Source organism: Vanellus vanellus (genome assembly GCF_965231255.1).
Source record: "Vanellus vanellus genome assembly, chromosome: 1".
Lineage (NCBI taxonomy): Eukaryota > Metazoa > Chordata > Aves > Charadriiformes > Charadriidae > Vanellus > Vanellus vanellus.
The window spans coordinates 202,418,089-202,441,220 of NC_138905.1; the positions used below are offsets into that span (position 1 = coordinate 202,418,089).

Below are 23,132 nucleotides of genomic sequence, written 5' to 3' on the forward strand. Positions count from 1 at the left end.
GGGTTTTAATTTCATTTATTTTGAAAATGAAACTTTAAAGAAAAATTGATTATTTATTGATTATGTTGAGAAAGCCTTTTGGAATCTTGTTCTTGAAAGTAGATAAAGTGAAAATCATCAAAGGGAATCCAGCTGTGACAGCTTAATAGGTTAAACTGATTCACTTGCACTTGATTAATTGTCATGCTGTCCCTTCAGAGGCATTTACAATATCAACTTAATTGCATGTACTTTCTATTTTCTTTTGTTTCAGACACTGTCAGTCTGCAAAATGATGATTCCAAGGATTTTCATTCTCTGTAGGAAACATGAAGATCATGAGCTGAAGTAAAACATTGGCAGAAATTTCTTGAGAATATTGCCTTTTCTTTTTCTCTTCGAAGGATTATGTTTACAAGAAATTGATACCATCAAGTGACGCTTTTTTGAAATAAAGTAATTTAAAAAAACTAAGGATAAAGCTGTATTTATGCTCAGAGAAAACTGGATTAACAATGAGGCCAAAGACTTTTCCTGCTACAACGTATTCTGGAAACAGCAGACAAAGGTTACAAGAGATTCGAGAAGGTTTAAAGCAACCATCCAAATCTTCTGGCCAGGGACTACCTGTTGGACCAGGCAGTGAAACTTCTCTGGACCCTAAGATTTTATTAGGGAAGGATGCTGCAAGGCAGCAGCAGATGAGACAAACGCCTAAGTTTGGACCATATCAGAAAGCTCTGCGAGAAATTAGGTATTCTTTGCTGCCTTTTGCTAATGAGTCGAGCACTACAGCAGCTGTTGAAGTAAATAGGCAGATGCTCCAGGAACTGGTGAATGCAGGTTGTGATCAGGTACGTATGAGTTTGAGGGGGGATTGTCGCTGCCTTCAAAACACATTCATACTCATGACTGAAGAAAGGATTTTGATGGAAGTTACCAAGCTTGCCAGTTGACAAGAGGCACTGATTCTTCCGGCAGTCACAGTGCTGTATGACTAGCAGAGTAGATGGTACTTGCTGTTGAGAGATGTGCCTCATATGGAGTTAACTCATGTTAAAGATGGTTATGGTGACCTCTAGGATTCTCTTATGATTTCTCCATTTGACGTAGAAGGCTGAACAGGGTAGCTTGTCTTTTTTTTTTTTTACTTCCTTGTCTTTTTTGTCTTTTTTTCCCCTAAATACTAGAATAAGCCTTAGCTATGAGTAATAGGGTGGAATTTAGTTTAGCGCATCTAAGCTTAGTTCACTGTCAGAAGCAACAAGAAGAAACAACAGAGACAGTATATGGTCTTTGAAGAAGGTCACTTGCTGTTTGCCACAAGCAGGTGGAACAGGCTGGATGCTAAGCAAGCAGCAGTGGTTGGTTTTCTTCCTCACCTTCTTGGCTTCTATCAAGAGGTGGTAGCCCTGTCTCAGATAAGGGACTTGGCACAGAGGTGCTTGCTTTTGTCGTTCCAAGATTGGTGCTAGAACGTATTCTTAATTCAAAGACTGTTCACCTGGTGCAAAACATGGTCTTTCTTATATGTGCTTCCAGTGTTGGTATTGACTTTCAACTCTGTCCGGGAATAGTTCAAAATTTTGCTTTTTAGAGATGAATTGCTCTTTTGGGTTCAGATTCTGATTGCTTTAGAAACAACTTTCTTTCCCCTGTGATCAAATGGCAGTTGTGAACAAGCTGAAACATTTCCATTTATAGTCCTTGTTATAAATTGGAGAGATTTAAACCCAAAGTGCTCTCAGTGGCATTTCCTTGATTTCAGAATTTAACCTCCATACGCTTATGGCAGAGGGTGAGTCTCTTGACTCTCCTAGACCATATTCAGAATCTGTGTAACAATGCTAACATCAGGCATTATTATAAACAGTCTGCATTTCTGTGGAGCTATATAGACATTAATTAGTGCTGTTTCTATTCCTAACAGTTTGCGCTACATGAGATGATCTGAGCTAGAGTAAATTACAGATCCAATGAGAAGTGTTGTAGTACAACTAAACACCTCCTAGTCCAGTGAACTAAGATACTGTACTGAATTATTTTACTGGAGGAACCAAGGATTTTCTCTGATCTTCAGCATGCCATGAGAACACTGTATGTTTTTAGAACTCTACCCTCTAAATTTCCCTAGCTGTTTAGGATGAGAACACTCCCTGAGCATAAGAGCCAAGGTTAAATGAGCACAGCTGGATTCTGGATTGGACATGTGCATTTGGTAGGTTACATAGACAAATTGTTCACACACTGAACAGGCTTGTTGGACTGAAGTCTTGGAAAGTACTTTGAGTACACTACAGCACAAAAATGTTAAGGCAATGTATAAAACAGAAATACCTGAGCACCTGTTAAAATGTCTTGGTATTAAAGGCAGTGTAATGCACTGTATATGTAAAGTTTTTAATATCTTTAACTGTTCTGACATCAATGTCCATACAATGGTATTGATTCTTATAGAGCACTGAGAATGAGCCCAATTCTGACTGATGCGGAGATTTTTGCTACCTCCTTAAATTTGGCAGCACATTTTTGGTTGTTGTGTTTCTTTTCCTCACTGGCTGTGATCCTTCCATCATCATATTTAGGTTTTTTCCCTAGCTGTGACTTGTTGCCTGGAGATGACGTTATTTGGCCTATACCTTCGGTGTGTTTGGTGTTCAGACCTAAGCATAAGCTGCATCACATTTGGCTAGAGTCCAGATAGGGGTTCCAAAACTGGAGTCTTGTGGCTAAAAATGCTGGGTTTCCTAATATGGGTCAAGGCCATATGAAGGTTGGCTGTCCTGGAGGGTTGTGAAAGAATGGAGCTTCTTGAGATGGTGTGAATGGTATCTGGCCCTAGGGATGGTATGGTGTAAGATGACAGACTTGATTACTACCTCTGGGTTCTTCCTTTCCTCCTGGTGCCTGAGCTGATTTGAATCAAATGCTGAACTGTTTCAGAGCATGATGTGTAGTAAATCAGCCATCCCAAGCTACCCTGTTCCTGCTTGTGAATCAAAGCCTTTAAATGCCTACTGCATGGGCATCTTCTGTAGTCCTGTAGGCAGCTAGCAGATCTCTGATTTAGCAGAAGTGAAGTCAGCTTCGGTTTCTTTGGGGAAAGAAACTTTATTCTTCATTTACCTGTGGACCAAATGCTAGTGTGAAGTTGGTAAATGGGCATTGAAGCCCCCCCCCCAGATGCCAGGAGCAAATGTTTAGAGGTTAAGGATTTCACTCCATGAATAGCTAATGGTCTATTTGAGCCTTCCCCTACAGCAAGCCTGCAGAGTTCAAGATCTTACACCTCCTGATCTTGCTTCATGGTACACTAATCAGCCGTTCAGTGGCTGCAAGGGTCCTGAAGTTGTCAGCTTGTCGTAAGAAGCTCTAATCATGGACGCTCTAGGAAATCGTGAAGAATTAATAGATGGCTGTAACACTATTCAGTTTGATCTTATGTGAACTCCATTTTCAAGTTGGATTTGGGCTGATGCTTTTTGGGGTTCTAGGTGGAATACTGGAATGTAATCCTAACCTTGTGGGTAATCTGTTCTGGTGGACACTATGCAAGGATCGGGATTCTTCAGTGTGTTTATTGGGCCACAATAAGGATTTTTGGAGGAGTGAAGGGAGCAACAACAATTAAGAAGGAAGAAATATAAATTTTAGAGGCCCTCAGCTTTAGAGAAAGGATACTTACTCTATTACTTCTATTTATTACCCTTATTAGCTCCACTCATTTAGCATATCTGTAGCATAGTGAGATTTTAACAACCATTTTACATACTACAAGAGATAATTGCCTATTAGGTAACATAAAGGTAGGGTTCGTAGCTCCCTGTTCTGCCTAAGTGACTAAGTTTTAAGATGAAATTGGTTTAATAAAAAAAAGGAAACGTTATAACATGTTATTACTTTATTCTTACTCTATGAAAGACACACAGACAGGAAATCAGTTATAAGCTGGTTGGTAAACTTGAGTATATAAAATACAGTGTAATTTGTGAAGTAAATACAAAATTCTTGTGTCTGTTACAGTCATCATAGATGTTACAGGTGAAAACAATTTCTTTTTTAATTTATTAGGAAATTGCCAATGCCCTTTTAAATGACCCGTTTTTCACAAAGATTTCTTTTCAGCTATTGTGAACCTTATGATTTTGTAGTGAAATCTGCCCCCCCTAAATTAATGAGGACTTTGCTGTTGACCTGAAAGAAGCCAGGATTACACCCTTTTTTTTTTTTTTTTTGAGATACAAAACAGAATTACACACATAATTAGTCATAGTTCTTCTCAAACAAATGGAGTAACTTGTCTGTTGTTTGCTTAAGTCATCTTTTCAACAGTAATTATTCAGCAAGTCTCAATCAAAAATAATTAGTGCAACATAAATTGTTTTGAAACTTGTAGAACGACTGCAAAAGGCTGGACCTTTTTTGTTGCAAAAGCTTGAAGCCAAAAGCACTGCTAGTATACTGTTCTTTAGTAAATACAACTCCTTGGGCTTGGAAGTGTAACTTGCAGTCACTGCAGAGGGACAAGACCATGGAACGTCTGTCCTTGGGGCTGGTAAACCGCTGGAATCACCTAGGGCAACTGGATGGCGCTTGGGGTGTGGTGGTAAATGCAGCTGCTGTTGTGGATTGAATTTTTCTAATGAATAGATGCAATTGAGCATATGATCAGTGACATTCCAGCAACCTGAATGGGCTGTACTGTACTTACTGTACTTCCTTAGAGCATAAACAGCCACTGACATTGTAATTTAGAGTGGGCTGCAGCAGTTCTAGATGAACTGTGGAATGTTACACACTTGTCGCTTCCTCCCCCCCTCCCCCCACAAACTTCTTTTCTTTGATGAAGGGTGCCTTTTCTGGGTGAAGATTTCTAGACATGGTTTGTTTGGGCAGCTATTTTTAAGAAAAAATGATGTTTTAGGATTTTTTACAGGCTACGTACCTTCAGTAATGTGTATCATGTGCATACGCTGAATAACTATGTGAAGCAGGGAAGTTCTTATGCTTCATTTTCTCCAGAGGCTTTTATAAATATCTCTGTAATAAAACATGTATACCCCACCTGTGCCAATATCAGAACGTTCCAAAGGGGAAGATGTGTCCTTTGGACACTAATTATAGTGTCTTTCAAGGAACTGGAATGGTGTTTGTCGGTACTGTAATGTGTCTAAGAATATCAAACTCACCATCTTGTCATCTGTGTTGCACTGAGTTCATGGAATTCACTTCGTAGAAGTGGGGTGGTTTGGGGGTTTTGTTTTGTTTTGGTTTTTTAGTTCCTCTTCCTTGCATTCCAGGATTCTTTTGATCTCCTTGTCATGGATGACATCCTTTTTATTTAATCCATTTGGCAAAGGTTCTACCATGATTTGGGAACTACCACTTGATTTTGGGAAACTTTGAGAATGGGGAATACAGTATTTATCTCAGTTTGAACAAATATTTGCACTTGTTTAAGCGAGAGAAATTTCTGCTATGCCAAATAGTGCTTGGGCAGAAGGTCCTTTTTATGTTTTGCATGGAGAATTAGTATTGTGTTTTTTCTTTTCTCTGTAGGGTTTTAGTCATGCATGTTCACAGCATGACTTTTTCATCCTATCATTGGAGCGATGAGAGGAAGCAGATACAATGCAAAATTTTGTTTTGGTAACAGACAATGCATGGTTGGAGTTTTGCTTGTAGGAAATTATCTGTTGTGATGCATATACAACTCTAAAAAGATAGCTTGCCTTCAAGGTGAAGGGCAGCAAACTTTGGGGGAATTAATTTCATAACGTTGGCCTGTCCCATAACAAAATTTTGTCTTTTGATTGGGTAAGCTTTACCTGTGTTAAGAGTTCTGCTCACCCAGCTATGTAACAAAAGCTCCACGATGAACATCTTAGTCGTCGTCTGTGTGGTTTGGGTCCAGATTGTTTTGTTGAGGAAAATGGCTGAAGAATGAGCTATTATAAGATTGCGTAGGTTATTCTGTGGGACATATGTTAAAGGTGGCAAGAGTCATTACAAGCTACGTTGCAGGCCAGGAAGAAATAAGTATTCTTGGGTTACAAGGAGAAAAAAGGGGTCTTCAAATGAGGGCACTCATTACTGAATGCAGGAGAAAGATTTTATTTTAGCAACTGAAGTAGATTTGATAATTCAGGCCAACAGTCTCTTGTGTGTTCGTTTGCCTCCCTTATTTTAAGGTAAGGTGTTCAGTCTGTCTTCTATTTGCTAGCTGTGTTGAGAGCTTGTTTCATAACCCTTTCCTATACTTTTTTCTTTCCTCTCTAACCTCCCTTTTTGGTTTCAACCCTTTTTCTCATTTCTGAGAAGTTTCCAGTATCATCCAGTGTTCGTCCATCAAGGCATATGTTTTCTCACCAGCACACCTGAAGTTAGCCCCTTAAGTCGTTTCAGTTTTTAGCTGCTTCAGAAAAAAAAAAGTGAGTCATAGCTTTCCAGGGGCTGAAAGCAAGAGGTGAGGACTACTCTTGAGCTGATACCTGCTGACATTTCTCTCTTCTGTCCTGTTTCTCTTGTCTCCAGTCTTCCTATGTTGCTGTCACTCCTTGATGACACTGTCATAGTGAATATACTTAAATCTTCTGTGTCATGATGCAGTTCCTGAAATATATTTGGGAATGTGCTCTTGGATTTGTTTTGTGTGAGTGTGGCTTAGCGTATGCTCTTGTGCTGCAGAAGAAAGAAGAATTTTGTGTCTTCCCTTGCATTTTCACAGTGGTAGGTGATTGCATGTGCTCCTTCACATGACAAGATGTGGCTTCTTGGCAGCTGGGCAGTAATATGGCACTGAACAAGACTGCAGTGTGTTTTAAACCCTGCCCTTTATTCTTGTTAGTCTCCTTTCTTCTTTGGCAAACTATAGAATAAATTGCATCTTGGTAGTAGAGTTATGTTTGAAACGACAGAACAGGAATCAGATCCCAGACTTCAGCTGCAGATAAATGTGAATCTTGAGTTATGTTAAACTAATTCTTCCCTATTCCTCATGTCAGATAACCATTCTAGAAGCTTGTGAGGTAATATAGAAGTCTAAAATTGCTGTGACAAGGTGCAGGATTAACTTGCATTGGATACTTAAATTGTATTTATTAAAATTTAATTGCCAGGAGAAGGTTGAGCTATGGATTTTTTTTTTTTAATAAAAAAGGAAATGGCTTTATCACAGTCACTAAAAATTCTGCATGAGCATTAACTTCAGTCTCTGAATAAAAAAAAGCCCTTGTGACCAAAAGTGAAGATTGCCATTATTATAACAGGAAGTTGATATCACAATAGTAGTGGGGTGTAACTGTTCCTTTTGCATTTTTTTGTTGTTCTCGGCCTAAATCTCTGCTGTTCTTTTTCAGCTTGTATCTGAGAGGAACCAATGTGATTTTATGCTGAGACTGAAAAATAGCATCTCTCCATGGGAGTGTGTGTGGGGTAGTTTTTTGGTTGTGTTTGTTGGTTGAGTTTCTGTTTTGTTTTTTTTTTTTCTTTCTCAAAAAAATGGAATTATGCTTTTAAACTTACAGAGATTTCAGTAGAAGGACTGGATGCAAGGCTTTTGCATGCTACAGTCTTTAGAGGTAATCCAGGATGTGCATTTAGAACTCATTTAATTCAACCTAGAAATGCTTTTCTGGTAGTTGCTAAACTAAATAAAAGCTTATGTTAAAGCTGCTAATTGAATATCAGTAGAATGCAAATGAAAGTCCATGACTACTTCTTATACGATATACAGATATGTGCCATACTTGTGTGGAGTGATTTTTTTGTTGTTTTTTTAAATATTTTTTTTTCCTAAAGCATGGCTGAATATACATAGAGTAACATTCCTTTTTCCTCACTCTTTTCTTGCTACACCCACAAAAAATATTTTGCAGACATTTTGAAATTAGTTGATCAGCAGAACTGAAACTTAATAGGAAAAAAAAATGAGGAATTTCACCTGTACACTGTGTAGAAATACTGTCACCAGGTATGTGAGTTTATAGTAATTTAAATTACAATAGTGTAGCCAGGCATTCAATTGCATAATATAAACTGAAGGGAACCAAACTACTTTTTCTTCCATTTTATTTATAAAATATCATTGCCAGATACTGTCATATTTGCCCAAGGGCAGAATGAAGTTACTGTGACTGCATTTTCTGAAAGCATGGCAGTATTACAACTGTGTGTCTGTTTTCTGGAAATATTCAAGATGCTGGCTGAATTCTTACCAGACCACTGTTAGAAGGAGAAACAGCAACCAGCGTGGTCATGCCCAGGAGGTAGGGACAGAGGATCACACCACTGTTGCTCTGAAGGTGAATGGTTATGTGCTACAAAACACAGCAGAAGTGCTTTTTGGTTGTGAGGTTCATCATGTCACTTTCAAGCAGACCACAGCTTGTTGGTGCTCTCTTGGGCACAGTGTTCAAATCCTGCTCAGCAGCTGCTTGTGGTGGTGGCGATTCCTATAGAATGTCCATGTCCCATATGTGTTGTCTGCATATCCCCCCAGCCTACCATAAATCAGGCTCCAGTACATGTAGTCTTTGTTCTTTGGGTACTGGCTGTCTCTGTGCCTTGCAAATGCATGTCTACAATGCTAGCTAAAATAGACGAGGAGAGACATGAAAGAGACCTTCAAGTTGAGTTTTCTTGGTGATGGCAGCTGCTGTTTTTCTCATTTAGTGGGTCTGTCCATTAATTCCCCACCATTGAATTTTTTTCTTTTTTTTTTTTTAATTCTATCTTAACGAACAGCTGGGCAGGCCTAGGTTTTCCTTTATTTGACTTAGAAAAGAATTTTGGTTAAATTGCAAGCTGCGTCGTTATGGATATAGCTACTCTAGAGTAGATGTTTTACAATCAAGTACTGTTGGAACAAACGCAGTACTCGCTAGTAAAATCAAGGAGGGACAGACACCCTGTCTGTTTGCTTAAAGCTACAGATGTTTGTGTTAATTTGGGCTTTATCCTTAAAGTCACGTGCACAGCGAACTTTTTTCACTCTCTGCTTGTGTTCATAACCTAACCATGAGTGTAGCTTTAATCTGGCATTTTTATGTTGCTTAGACTCGAAAATGCTAGTCCTTATTTCTAGGTTCTCATTGTTCCCTAGCTTTTTGGAAAAGAAATAAAATAAAACTTAAAAATGCCTCTGATTACCAAAATAGAGGTTGAAGTTGCTGTGGCATTGTGGTCTTTGGTGTTATCTTACCATAGCAGCTGCAGGCTCATATTGTCCAGACTTGAGAGGGATCCTAATTTCCCACCTTCAGAAGATGCTTAAATAAAAGCCTGGTGAAAGTCAACCAGTCAAACTCTTGCTGTCTGCCTGCTCTATACATCTGCTGCTGGTCGCCCAAAATACTGTGGCTGCTGGAATATTTTTGACTTTGTGTTACTTGGCAGCTGATATGTCTTCCCTGATACCATGTGGCTTCTGCTGAGGTGGTTCTGTCAGCTCTAATCTTGATGGATTCACCCAGCAATGGTTGTAGCACAGCAAAACTGGTTTTCTTCTAATGGTCTTGTCCTGCCATGTGGACCATCACTGGCAATTCACAAGAAACTTCTTGTATACAAATTGACACGTAGAAATTAGATTTCACCCAAGAGATGCATGTGTGCATATGTGTGTAATGACACCTGCAGTGTTTGCATGGTACCAGCTGTTTGCAAAGACCTTAATATGTAGGATCTGGTACTGCACTGAAGATTATTTTTTCAGTTTAAGTAAACAAGACCCTAATGTTTGAGGCTGTGTTCTGCTTCCCTGCAGTGTAAGAGATGGATTTGTCCTGATGAGAAACTTGTGCTCTTCATTTTAACTGAATCCAGGCAATTAAAAATATTTCCCCAGGGAAACAAAGAATGAAGAGAAGAGGAGATGATATGAAAATACTCTTAAAAAAATTATTTCTAGGTCAGTTAATTTTCAGAACACTGAAGCCAAAGAACGCTGTGTACCTGTAACTTTGTGAATCAGGTAGCGGCTATGGCAGGGACAGCCTGTGAAAATAACTTCTGTGCTGCTTTGTCTTTAATTGTCATCAGCGTGTGTGTGCATATGTGAAACTGTTAGTGCAACACATAGTCATAGAATCATAGAATTGTAGAATTGCTGAGTTTGGAAGGGACCTTTAAGATCATCAAGTCCAACCATTAACCTACCCTGACAAAAACCACTTCCAAACCATGTCCCTAAGTACCACATCTACCCTTCTTTTAAACACCTCCAGGGATGGTGAATCCAACACCTCCCTGGGCAGCCTATTCCAATGTTTAATAACCCTTTCAGTGAAAAAGTGTTTCCTAATATTCAATCTAAACCTCGTCTGACATAACTTGAACCCATTTCCTCTCGTCCTATCGCTTGTCACCAGGGAGAAGAGGTGAGCCCCCACCTCTCTACAACCTCCTTTCAGGTACTTGTAGAGGGTGATAAGGTCTCCCCTCAGGCTACCCTTCTCCAGGCTAAACCACCCCAGTTCCCTCAGTCGTTACTCATAAGATTTGTCCTCCAGATCCCTCACCAGCTTTGTAGCCCTTCTCTGGACATGCTCCAACACCTCAATGTCCTTCTTGTAGTGAGGGGCCCAAAACTGAATGCAGTACTCGAGGTGTGGCCTTGCCAGTGCCCAGTACAGGGGGATGATCACTTCCCTAGTCCTGCTCACTGCACTATTCCTGATACAGACTAGGATGCTGTTGGCCTTCTTGGCCACCTGGGCACGCTACTGGCTCATATTCAGCTGGCTGTCCACCAACACCCCCAGGTCCTTTTCTGCCGGGCAGCTTTTGAGCCACTCCGCCCCAATCCTGTAGTGCTGCATGGGGTTGTTGTGACCCAAGTGCAGGACCCGGCGCTTGGCCTTGTTGAACCTCATACCATTGGCCCCTGCCCATTGGTCCAGCCTGTCCAGATCCCTCTCTAGAGCCATCCTACTCTCAAGCAGGTCAACATGCCCGCCTAGCTTAGTGTCATCTGCAGACTTACTGAGGGTGCATTCAATCCCCTCATCCAGATCATTGATAAAGAAATTAAAGAGAACAGGCCCAGCAGAGAAATATAAGCAATGTAAATATGTTGAGATTTAAATGTAGATTGCTTGAATGACCAAGCATTTTGCAACTGTTTTCTATATCCTGTTATTCTAATGCATGATTTTTAAGTTACTCATTTCATCCAAAGCATGCAAAGATGCAGTGTAGTACTCCTCACATACATAAAATGCTAGAAAGAAGACTGCTGATACTAGGTGATAATATAGTTAAGTTCTTGCCCTTCAAAGAGATTGACTTCAGTAGGATAACGAACAGTGTAAAATTACTCCTGTGTAAGTCTTTATATGGTTAGGTTTGGATTTTAGCCACCATTTATGAATCTATTGGATGTGGGTTATTTCAAAACAGAAAAAGATGTCAGCACAGACTCCAAGATCATCATTGCTGCTCTGCAGCTTCCTTCTCTCCCTGTTCGTTTTGTGCTTCCACTGTATCAATTCTTAAATATCTTCAAGGCTATTCAAGTCTGTACCTTCCTTTACCTGTTGTGCTATTGCGTTGTTTTTTCTGCTCCATTGGTTTGAATGACTAATATTCAACACCTCCTACATGCTTTTCTCCATGTGCCTCTGAATACCCTAAATGAATTATTTTTTTTACTAATTATGAACTATTAAGAAAGAATTCTTTTATAGATGTTAACCTTACTTTTTTTTTAGATGTGATGTGACATCCTAAAGAACTATAGATGCAACTGTAATGTGACTTTGACAGCGCACCCCATATATTTTCATTTCTGCATCTTCTTTTCCATTCAGTGTCAGGACTCTGTAGTCTGTGCTTAAACTAGCCACCTGTCCCCTTCATGCTTTTCTTCCAGCTTTGCCACAGTCGTGTTCATGGCACCTTCCTGCCAGATGTCAGCCTGATAAAGATGCATAAAATCTAATTTAATTAACGTAACTGGAACCTTGGAAATACTAATATGTGCAGGGTATCCTGGTTTACGAAACCAAAACAAATCTCTGGCTGTCCTAATTAAAAATATAAAAAGTTGTGACCATATGACAGAGATCTTTGAATCAAGGCAAATCCACTCCATATTGGGCTATTTTTGTCCTGGCTCCAAACAAATGCTGAATAATTTTCTCCAGAGACGTGCATTCCACCTTGCTGGTGCCTGTTTTTTTCTGATTGTCCAGTGCAGTTTCTTGATTGTGCTTTTAGATGATCCCCTGATTGCCTGTGTAATGTGTGCTGCCCAGACATGGTAGTGACCAGCTGGCTGTGTGCTGGAGTGGGTTGGAATTCTTCTTTTTCTTTCAAGTACTCCAGCAATTGCTGTGCTGGAAACTCACTTCCATCTCCTTCCTGTAATCGTTTCTTGCACTTTGGCCATCCTCCCATTCTGAAAATCTTTTTAGTATGTTCATCGAGTGCTTTCTTGAAGGTGTTTTATAAAGAACCTGTGAAACGTGTGGTGGTGTAGTCCCACAAGTGGTGGGGAGAAGATGTTGGTGCAGTGCTCAACAGGGCAAATCAAAGACCTAGAGCCTTGGAGTTTACAAGCGGGCAAAAGTCATCAGTCTCCGCCAGGGCACATGGTGAGCAAGCTCCCCGTACTACAAAAGCAGGACCTCACTGGAAAGTGCCAGCAAATTCAAAAGCAAGCCACAAGAATTTTCGTTTGCGTTGGTGTGCCTCCCCCCACCCCCCATCTCTCTGTTTACTGAGAAGTGAACCTTCAGGGTGTTTAGCCACATGAAAGTAACCTAGAAAAAAGTATTTTTCAGTACTACTTTGGTGCTGTAAAACCTTCTGTAACAAATCAGTTCCACTTTTCCAGGAACTTCCCTGTGGTTCATAAGCATTAGAAACTGCTGGAGGTTGAGAACTTGCTGTTGCAGGCCCTGCTTTATACTTACGCAGAAATGGGTGCTCAGATTTACTGCCAGGAAGAAGCTGTTACCTCCCGAGCCTGGAACACCTCTGCTCAGGAGGCAAAGGAGAGCCTGAGCTTCAGCACAGTCTATGGCAGAGCTCCTGTGTTGGAGGCAGAGCTGCCTTCTTCCAGATTCCTGGGAAGGTCAGAACGTCCTGATATGTGTTCAGCATCTCCAGGAATGCTATTTTGGGCAAATAGCAGGGCTTTGCGTTTAACAGGATTCCTTGGTTTTTTGCGAAGAGCCATTTTCTTCCTCTTGCCTTGTGGAGGAGGGTTTGCACTCCCAAGTTCACCGCTGTCTACTGGAGTTTTAACTCAGTCATCACCCTGCCCTACATGAGCCAAGCAACAGCAGCCGTAGCATTAGTGGACCATCTAGGGGAGGCCCGTAGTCTTACTATCAGCTGTGCATAGAACTTTCTTCTCTTCCTCTCTCCCATTACCTTGAAATAGAACCATTGTCCAGCACTAGACAAAACTAGACATCAACCCTCCTTGCACACAAAGTTTTGAGTCCATGAATTTGGGGAAAACCCTGCCACTAGACCATAGGTCTGGGTTTTTTTGCCACTTTGACATGGTAGATTTGTGGTTTCCCAGTCTGGGAATTGGGGATAGAGGATGTATTACTGATGATTACTCTGACAGGAAAGTGATAACTAACAACCATGAGGGCAACTGGAAAGCATAACAAGGACGAAGCCCCTACTAAAAAGCAGGAACTGGATATGTGAGCAGAGAGGATGATGTTTGGCATTTACTTGGGGAGAAGGACAATCAGGTCACAGAGCTGGTAGTGGTGAGTTCAGCCATTAGTAGCAAACTAATTGTTTTAACTGGAGGAACATTAGTGCTAATAAAGTATCTGCCTTGAAAATGGAATGTAGTTTTTGAGGATGAAAATCCTAATTGTGCACACTGAACTGCTGTTTTGGTCTCTCAGCCCTCAAGCCACCTGCATGACCAAAGCCAGCACATGTTCAGTGAGGGCTTGTGGTCAGGTGTTAGGAAAGTCCTTTTCTTCAGCTCTGCAGTGTGGAAGAAACAGCAGCCTGAGACAGAGCTGCTCCCTGCACACCAGGGAAAGCAGCATGGGGTTCCTAGCAGTGCCCCCCAACAGTGAGTGCCTGCTGCTTGCTCTAGCTGGCAGGCACTGCAGAGGAGGAGAGAGGCGTCTTCCCCACCTTCCCAGCCCGTTGAATTTAAAAGCTCCAGCTTTCCTTCCTTTCCTCCTCCCCACTTCTCTCTTTTCAGTGTTTTTTGTGTGCTTGCTGTATAAAGTCATGCTTAACCCCTCATCCTGCCCACATGCTCTGTTCTCAAGGCTTAATTGCTTTTTGTACTTGTAGGTAACACCCTCCTCTATTCTAAATGCCTGGCTTCTATGCTTTTGCAGTGGCTGTTCTTGCTTTTGGGAAAATAAAGGATTTGCTTTTCATGTAAAAATAGCTTTATTATTTCCATACGCGAGTAGCAATCGGGGCAGGCGTGTTTCCAGGTCAGCCTGGAGATGGGGTTGGATAGTGGAACCCTCTGTTCCAAAAATGGGCTGGAGCCAGCAACAATTCTTGATGTGCTGAGCAAAGTTAACTGGCTTGGAGAGAAGTGGGATCCCTTTTTTGGGTGCACATGTAACATGCTGGTATTCTTCTGCTGTGGAGAGGAGCCAAGCATTGACATAATGAGCACTGTACCCTGTTAAGTACTTACGTTAGTTTTACAGTTTTCTCATATTCATATTCTTTTGGTAGTTGTAGGCATGGGTTTTGAATAAAAGATTACAAAGGAAAGTTTCTTAGGGCATAGAAAGTGCTTAGAGTGTCAGAGTAGAAGGGATGTTTGCAGGAGCAGTCTGTATTGTTCCACAAGATTGTGCTCAGTCGGGTACTGAGTAAATAAACAGTAAATGTGCAAATCTTGGATAATGTTGCTCTATGCTTGTTTAGATAGTCCAGCTGTACTTTGGATTTTGTTCTCTATGGTAGCTGTCCTGTGAGTCTTCTGGCTCATTGCCATGTGTTTCTAGATTTATATGAACATGATGATGATCTTTTTCATCTTCGTATTTTGCTAGTTCATATTTTTACTTCCTTCAGGCATATTTTAGAGGTCTCTGTAAGGCTTTTAAAAACTAATCATCTTGAATTTTCCCTTTATCTTCACGAAAGTCACTACAGAAGTAAGAAAAAAGCACAGAAGGGGAATTAAAGGCAGCATTAAAAACGTTCCTTCAGAACAGAAAAGCAGATTTAACATGAATTAAAAACTCAGCTCTGTTTCAGAGTTGCAAAAGTCTTTTATTCACCAGAGAACTGTTAAAGCTAGTAATTTTTGGCATACTATCGGTCAGGGAAGCGTGACAAAGTGCACTGGAATGCACTGAGCTGCAATCCAGCTTGTAGTGGTATATGACTTTAGTGTATGGAGCATTGCAGGAAGTGCTGGGGTGGGTGGGGAGGCCTTTTCATTTCATCAGCTACTGAGTAACAGCGTTCTCCTTCCTCAGACCCCACCTGCAACAACAGAGGGTCCCTTGGATGCTTGGATCAGAAGACAAAACGTGAAGAGCCTGCACAATCTGAGTTTCTGGTAGAATTTGGCTCTGTTCTCTGAGCACTGCTGTGCAGAATGCGGTGAGATGAGAAAGCTGAGAAGAGCTGTATGTTTAGGATTGCAGATCAGCTGTGCATACCTAGACTGGGACTGTGTCCCCAGCCCCATCATGCTGGAAGATGAAGATTCTGGGCTGAAATTCTGTTGTCATTGAAATCAGCAGTAAAATTCCTATTGATTTAATCAGGCCACAGCTTACTGCTTATTTTGAGCAGTAAAAGAGTCATGTTCCACCAGTACACACACATGCTAACTCCATTTACTTAGACTTAGTTTTGGCACAGATTTTGGCCTTAAATGGAAATCTGTTCAAATCCATTTAATATCGTTAGTGTGGATTTCAGATTACATGGACAGTTAAACCCAGCTATATGTGATAATTAATAACCAGTTAAGATATTCCTGTAATTTGAAGCGTACCTGGTATTTTCCTTCTTTCTTCTCTAAATTATGATGTTGGTGTCCACGGAGTTTTCCAAGCGTTTGTAATGTCATTACAAGAAAACACGATGGTACCTTTCCTGGCAGAACAGGATTTTTGGCCTATGACCTGCGTGTTAGAAATTGGGAAAAGCTTGTTGTGGTGGTATGGATCATGTTACTAGTGTAAATTGCTAATGAGAGTTTTCCTGTTCACTTTGGGTTTCATATTTGCATTGCTCCGTTATAGTGATAATCAAATATAAAGCCACTGTTACATTGGCATGGCAGTAAAGCTGTGTGGTGCAACTTCATTGCAAAAAAATGAGGTCTCTACCCAGAAGATGTTACGACCAGAATTGGTGTTCCTAGGGTGGGGATGTAGGAAGGTTGCAGCACAGAGAAGATAAGAATACTAAATATCATTATCCTTTTATTGTTTACATAAGTGTCTGTCATTCTTACTGTCTGCTCACTTAATGCTCTTAAGAGGAGAGCTTGAGGTTGTATTGAAAATGTGGGTAAATGTTCAGAGCAGGAGTAAATGAGTAGTCAGCTGGTGGGATGCCCCAGCCCACATGCTTCAGGTTAGAAAGAATGCAGAAGTTGCTCGGCAGATAGATGGCTTACATGGGAGCATTGTAATACTCATTGAAAGCTCATTTGGCATTTAGGATGTAGATCCTATTTAAGATGTAGGCTGCCAGATTATTACAGGTTAGGGTACTTCTGCTCTAGATTCTTAGCTGTACCCTTTTGCAGAGACGAAAACTGACTACTAAAATTGATGTACCAGAATCATTATAGTCATTCGAGTAATGGGTTGGATATGGAACTACTGTGACTCTGTTAGTGTCTTCTTTGCATGGCAGTACTTCAGATAGTTCTAACACCAGATATTGCATGTTGTGGAACATAAATCCTACAAATTTCAGTTGTGGAAAACAATTGTCTAATGCAGGTTTTCAAGCATAATTGTGTATGTGTGTATATATATGTACATACTTCTAAGCTTTCTTATTGCTGGCCCCTGTGGTTAGTCTCTGAAGGTAGTGGCAGATACTGGAAAGCTTGATTAAAAATAATTAAACATAATGTCGACAATTTTAAGAGCTGATGGATGCCTTGCAGTAAAGGAATAGACAGTTGCAATGCTTGTTACAGGAAGTGAATGTTGACCTTGGAAGCAGAATGTCTTCTTGAACACTGCCGTTCACGAACCATTGCATCTGTAATTACGCATCTCATAGCATTATCCAAGGCAGTGTGCACACAGACAGGAGCCCAAGTAAGATGCACACACAGTAGAAGTGAGGAAAGAGTGTTTCTCTGGAGCTGTAGAAATTACTCCAAGACGACCTGTTGGAGCTTACTGGTGTAGCGTGAACTTGATAATCAAAATACAGGGACCCTCTCCATGTATCATTGCCATGGAGGCTTTGCTTTGTTTTGGGCTTGGCATGCTTGAAGAGTCTGAACATAGATCTTCTCATGAACCTGCAGGGTGGTGTGATGCAATGACATCTGTTTAACAGTACTTGGCAACATGCACACAGGTTAGAAACCGGTAGGAGTACTGTCTCCACCCAATTCTCTTAGGGAAAATTTAGGAACTTGGAACTTGATTGCCTAACCAGACATATATTCTCACCTTTGGCAGCTTTGTTGAACAGGTGCATAGAAACTATATTTTTTTTTTTACTCGTCTGGAAAGGGAGACATTCACCAGTGCACTACTGCATATTTCTGAGGCCTAGTTTCTGGGACTCTGAATTAAGAAGCCTCCCTTCCATGCCATGTAGTGTTGTGCTTGTTACTGCTAGTATTATCCCACTGAAGCACTGGCCAGGTTTCATTCTGCATCTGAAATAATTGAGAAGAATTTTGTTCAGTGTGATTTTGCTGTAGACCTTACCTTTAAGAATATGTTTTTTTCAGGGAAGAAAAGTGATTACTTGTCTCTTATTGGTTTCTTAATATTTTGCACCCTTAAAGATCTCAGAAGAAACATTGCTGTCTTTGAGTAGTATTCATGCAACTGAGCATGTACTGTAGTAATAATAATAACAACAACAACAACAATCATGAAGCCTGAAAAACAATTGCCAGTTGTTCTCCTATCAAGTGACATGGGTTGAGAGCATTGGAAAACAACAGTCTTCTAAAAATTTGAGTATAGGCTTGAAAGAGGGAGGTGAGGAACATTGATCCACTGCCAGTATTACTGGGAACTAGTAAGCAAATGTGTCAACACTGAGTGACTTGGTCAAGGGAAGGGTTTCTTTATCTGCTTGAGCCTTCTTAAACTTCCTCCTCAGACTTCAACTGTGGAGGAAGGATGAGTGGAATCATGTCCTCTGCTCCGCTTTCCTTTGTTTCAGTCTAATCAAGTTCAGACTTCTTTAGTTCAAAATACTGTGTTTTCCTAAGAAAAATAGTTGTTATGGAATAGGTCCAATATCTCTTAGAGTCAGTGTTACAGGGTTTTTATTGGCTTGATACAGTTAGATTTTTTTTTCTTCCTCCTGTGGTTTAAAATTACTTGTCTAACATGTTGATTTATAGCCTGTCATGTAAGACTGTTTCCCCTTGGCTATATCTTTTTAAGATGATCAAATGTATTTCTGAAAAATGTCCTGTTGTTGCCTTGAAATATTAGGTGATAACTGCACAAATAAGAGAGGGATTAGCTTGTTAAACTTAATATGACACCAACAGACAAAACACTGCAATTAAAAACTTACTTAAGGCGGCATAGACCAAAAAAAAAAAGAAAAATCTTGTGGTCTGAGATATCACAAGCATATTTCATTCACCTGGGAAATTTGTAAGTTGGTGTGAAGGAAGAAGAGGAGACTCCTGGGCTGGGGTTCCAGGAGAGCAGCTTTCAGTGGTGCTACCAGAGCCACCATCTTCCCACTGGTTCCTCCCTGGTTCATTCCTGAAAGCTGTGCCAGCACAGTGTTTGCGGAGCTGAGCGGTGACTGATCAGGGAACTGATCCAGGTTAAAAATAACTTTTTGGGTATGGTGGGAGGGACATGAGCACAATTGGGGGGTATGGCAGGGGGGCACAGAATGGAGCAGAGAATTTGAGAGTGGTGGCAGCTGCTTTGGCTGTCAGCCACCATCAGAGGAAATGCCGAGAGAAAGCTCAGCCTGCACTCACGTGCTCTCCTCCTTCCAGCTGTGCTCCAGAGACGGCCATCTGCTCAGTGCTGTCTCCTTACTCCTCCTCGCACCCAGGTCTTACTGCCCCAGCTGAGCTGCTGCTGGAGTTAACCCTAGCTCACTTGGGTCGAAATGAGCTGAGTTAGCTTCAACAGCTAAATCACAGGCCTGTGCTAACCCAGCTGTCTCTGGCAGCGAGCAGACTGCAGTGTGGTGAGGCAAGAGGGAAGCAGGTGATACCTTGGGCGCAGGGAGCAGTGACAGGCAGCCAGGGACAAAGTGGAAGGAGTGTTCTGCCGACACTTGCAGCTGGAAGATAATATGTGAATACTAAGTTATGAATGCTTAAAGTAGTACAAATGGTCTTTTTTCATGTTGCTGCAGCTGATTTCATTGATGGTTTGTGAGGAGATGCTAATGTTAAGGGGGTGGCATTGAGGAGGATCTTGCAAGAGGATTTCTTTTCTTACAACAGCCTAAAATACATATCACAGCCTTTGCACATAAATGGAGTGGAGCAAGAAAGATGCTTCTTCAGTACTGTGTGTCTTGACTATTAAAGTGTGCCACTTGGCCGGTAGCCAACAGAAATAACATCGAGGTCAACTGAGTAAAGATACTGCTAAGGAAGTACTAGATTAAAAAAGGGCAATTTAAAAGAGATATTGTGAAAAACTAGAAAGAAATGGTTTTATACTTTCAAAAGATACTTTTGAAAATAATTGTGCAATAAAAGCAAACATGGGTAACTGTGTTCCTTTCAGTTCTGTTCAGTATTATCTAATATTTCTCCCCCTGCTCTTCTATGTTGAACCGGACTTGGGTGTCTGCTTACAAGGTTCCTCTAGGACATCAATCAAAGTGTGTGTTACCAACTGTCTCTATTTCTATTTATTTATTTATTTATATTTAGACTTCTCTATTCTCACTGAGCATACAAAAGGAGCGGTCATGTGAAGCAGTACCATGGAGCAGAAGCAGTCTTGCATTTTCTTCCCACTTCTGGTCAGTTTGGGGGACTCTGGTGGGCATTACTGCCCCCCCCCCCCCCGTAGCTTTCGACTGAGGAAGATGCAGCTGCTCTCTTGGGGGAATTGTTTACCTCTCTGTGGAATCTTGTCCCGGTCAGCTATGTGCTAAGAATGTGAATAATTTTGCTGCGGCTGCTTTACATGTAAAAAGCCTGACCTTAAGATATTTTATCCAGCTGGGGTTTTTTCTTTCTCTTTTTCTTTTTTTGCCTCCAGCACTGGTAGACTTGAGAGTTTTATCTTGCAACTGCAGAAAGCTGCAGTGACTAGCAGTCGTATAAAGTATTTAGTACAAAGGGGGTATTTTTGTAGTCTTAAAAATCATTAACTGGCAGTCAGTAGTATTCAGTAATTTTTACTTTTGGATCTGTAGTTATACATGTGTATGTGATAAGAGTTAATGAAACTAAGTGCTGTGTGGAGACTTCTGGAAAAATGTCTAATGAGATCCCTAGTGTTGCAGAGTCTGAGTATATTGTATTACAAGGTTGAGCATATTGATTTTAAAATGTTAAAAGCGTTTTTTATATTTTTGAATGAAAATTTTAAAAAAAGATAGCTAGCATTACAATTAATACATAAAATCCAAAAATGCCAACAAATTTCTAAAAAATAATATTGTATGTAAAAATTCCACATCTTCCTATTCTTTGAACAATAAATATGCCAAGTTGTCTTGCCTAGCACACTTGCACTCTGCGTGTGTGTGTATGTGTCTGTACTGAAAAATACTAGGAATCTCAAGATAAAACCCAGATGTTTCTTCAGTCACGTGAAATAGGCTGCATTGCACTGTGAGGCAGAGAGAGATGTAGCCTTCATTTGTCTCACAATGGAGCTGTATTTCTCAGATATATTTTTTTTCATTTTGACTGTGCATTACTGCTTGATGTCAGTTGGGGTCCCATTGTGGTATAAATCCTCAAAGGACAGAACAGTTCAGTGGTAATGCATTCCAACAAGATATCCTGGATGTTTTATAGTTCTATTAAAGTACTCCCCAAAGAAAAATTAAGGAGGACAAAACGCTCCTAAACTTCTAAAGGCCGTACCAGGAATACACTTGAACCTTGTTTGGAAAATTATGTTAGTATTTGACCTTGAATATGAATGGACGACTTAATCTTACTGTTTTTACTTGAATTTTTCTTGTCTTGGAGAAGAGGTTTTAAAACAACACTTGAAAGTTCTAGTGGTTTAAAACTGAAAAAAAAAAACATATAAAGTTACAAAAAAAGGAGGGGAGAAGAGTATCACTCTTTAAATATTACAGTCTTATGAAATAGAAGAAAACTTGTAATGTCTCAAGTATGTGGCACTCAGTAAAAATGACAGAGGCACCGTTAACAGAAATAGATGCGAAATTCAATTTGTAGAGTTGGATATGGAGAAATGCAATAAACAGTACTAAAGCATTGCATATTTGCAACCCTGTGTGACTTTCTGGGGAACAGCTGACTTTGGCAGCGCAAAAGCTCTTCCAGTCTTTGACACAATTCTTTTCTGTGCTTTGGGGCTTTAGTCCTGGACAACAAACCTCATAACTCATCTTGCTGAATCTGAATACCCAGTTTACAAGTCTCTTGTATCCAGTTTGGCTAAGACATCATTTGCAAGCTCTGTGAATATTTGTAAAAATCCTTTTTTATACATAACTCAATATGTATGTATCTTTATAGTAGAAGGAAGAGCAATGGGAAGCACTCATCGTAGTGTCTGTGGCCACTGAAAAGAAATGCTTTGATACACAAATGGCATTATTGTAAATGTGCCAGCCAAAAGCATATTTGGCTAATGTGTGAGCAATACAATTAGCAAACACATCACTTGCTGCTAATGAAGAGGAATAAGCTCATCATGAAACCTTCACTGAGCTGCTATTCTATCCAGCTTGATTTACTTGCCCTGAAAGAGTAAGAAACTGCTGTTTCAAAAAAAAAAAAAGGAGGGGGGCAGGAATGTGGGCTCTAGTAGGAAGGAGCCATGCTATCGTTCTGACAGCTCAGTATGTGAAAAGTGGGTCTGGAGGAGAGCAGGTATGGCCTGCTGCTCTTGCAGCAAATGTGTCCTGGTTACTAATAAGTGTAAAATATTAAGACCACAAGACATCCCACCTCAGAGAAAGAACCTGAAAGAACATGACTCCAAGAGAATACTTAAAAGAGTTTATGTAGTGCTTTCTATGTGGCAGCTGGTATTTGCACAGCAAGGTCTTGCTTTTGCTGGAACTGCCATCTTAATGTATTCAGTAATTTAAGATGGTTTACGTCAGGAGTGGGTTGGTTTTTGCTTTTGTTTTTTAAGATTGCACGCCTTGAGTGTAAAGACACTTGAACCCCTGAGGTATAGAGTAGCAGATGCCATTTTTTATTCATGGTTGAATTTCATGCAAGTGGATCCTGGTACACAACTGGACATGAAGCTATACTGTGGTGCCTTTCTTATAACAACAGTGCTTTTCTGCAGTGGGGTGCACCTTTCCTTCAGGGTTGGGTCCAATTCTACCTCAACTTTGAAGGTGCCTTCTGTGCAAGGCTCTTTTTACCGTGTTCTATGCATGTTGAGAGTTTGTGAGATTTCAGTGGAATCAATAAATTCCTGAAGGCAACTTGTTAAGAATTTTTTTTCCCCAGGAACTTGTATTGCTTCTTTGTGGGGTGCTGCTGTGTTTATTAATATTCTCAAATTGGCCTTTAACACTTACATTGGTATTAATGTCAGCACTGTTGGCCAAATATGCATATTTCATTAGGCTGAGTCAGGCAAGGGCAAAAGTGAAATAACGAGGAATTTGTCTGAAGAGTGCACATTCTCTTGGGTGGGAAAACTTTCTGAATGCATTGGTGAAATGCACAGCACCTCTCCTCTCCTAATGATTTCAATGCATCTTATGAAGAAGTGATAGGAAAACGCTTCCTGTTCTTCTTGTCTTTAAATTGAGTTTCTGGATTTATTATTGCTTTCTGGATGTAAATTATACCA

At 40.5% G+C, this 23,132-nt stretch overlaps 1 protein-coding gene across 1 annotated transcript in view; it reads left to right on the forward strand.

The window, feature by feature from the left end:
- Positions 1-467: 467 nt before the first annotated feature.
- The window catches only part of LATS2 (large tumor suppressor kinase 2), a 47,361-nt gene continuing 24,696 nt past the window's right edge, over positions 468-23,132 (forward strand). Inside the window, exon 1 of the mRNA XM_082498640.1 lies at positions 468-833. Within this exon, the coding sequence (XP_082354766.1) occupies positions 495-833 (339 nt within the window). The 5' untranslated portion in view covers positions 468-494. The remainder of the gene's footprint in view (positions 834-23,132) is intronic.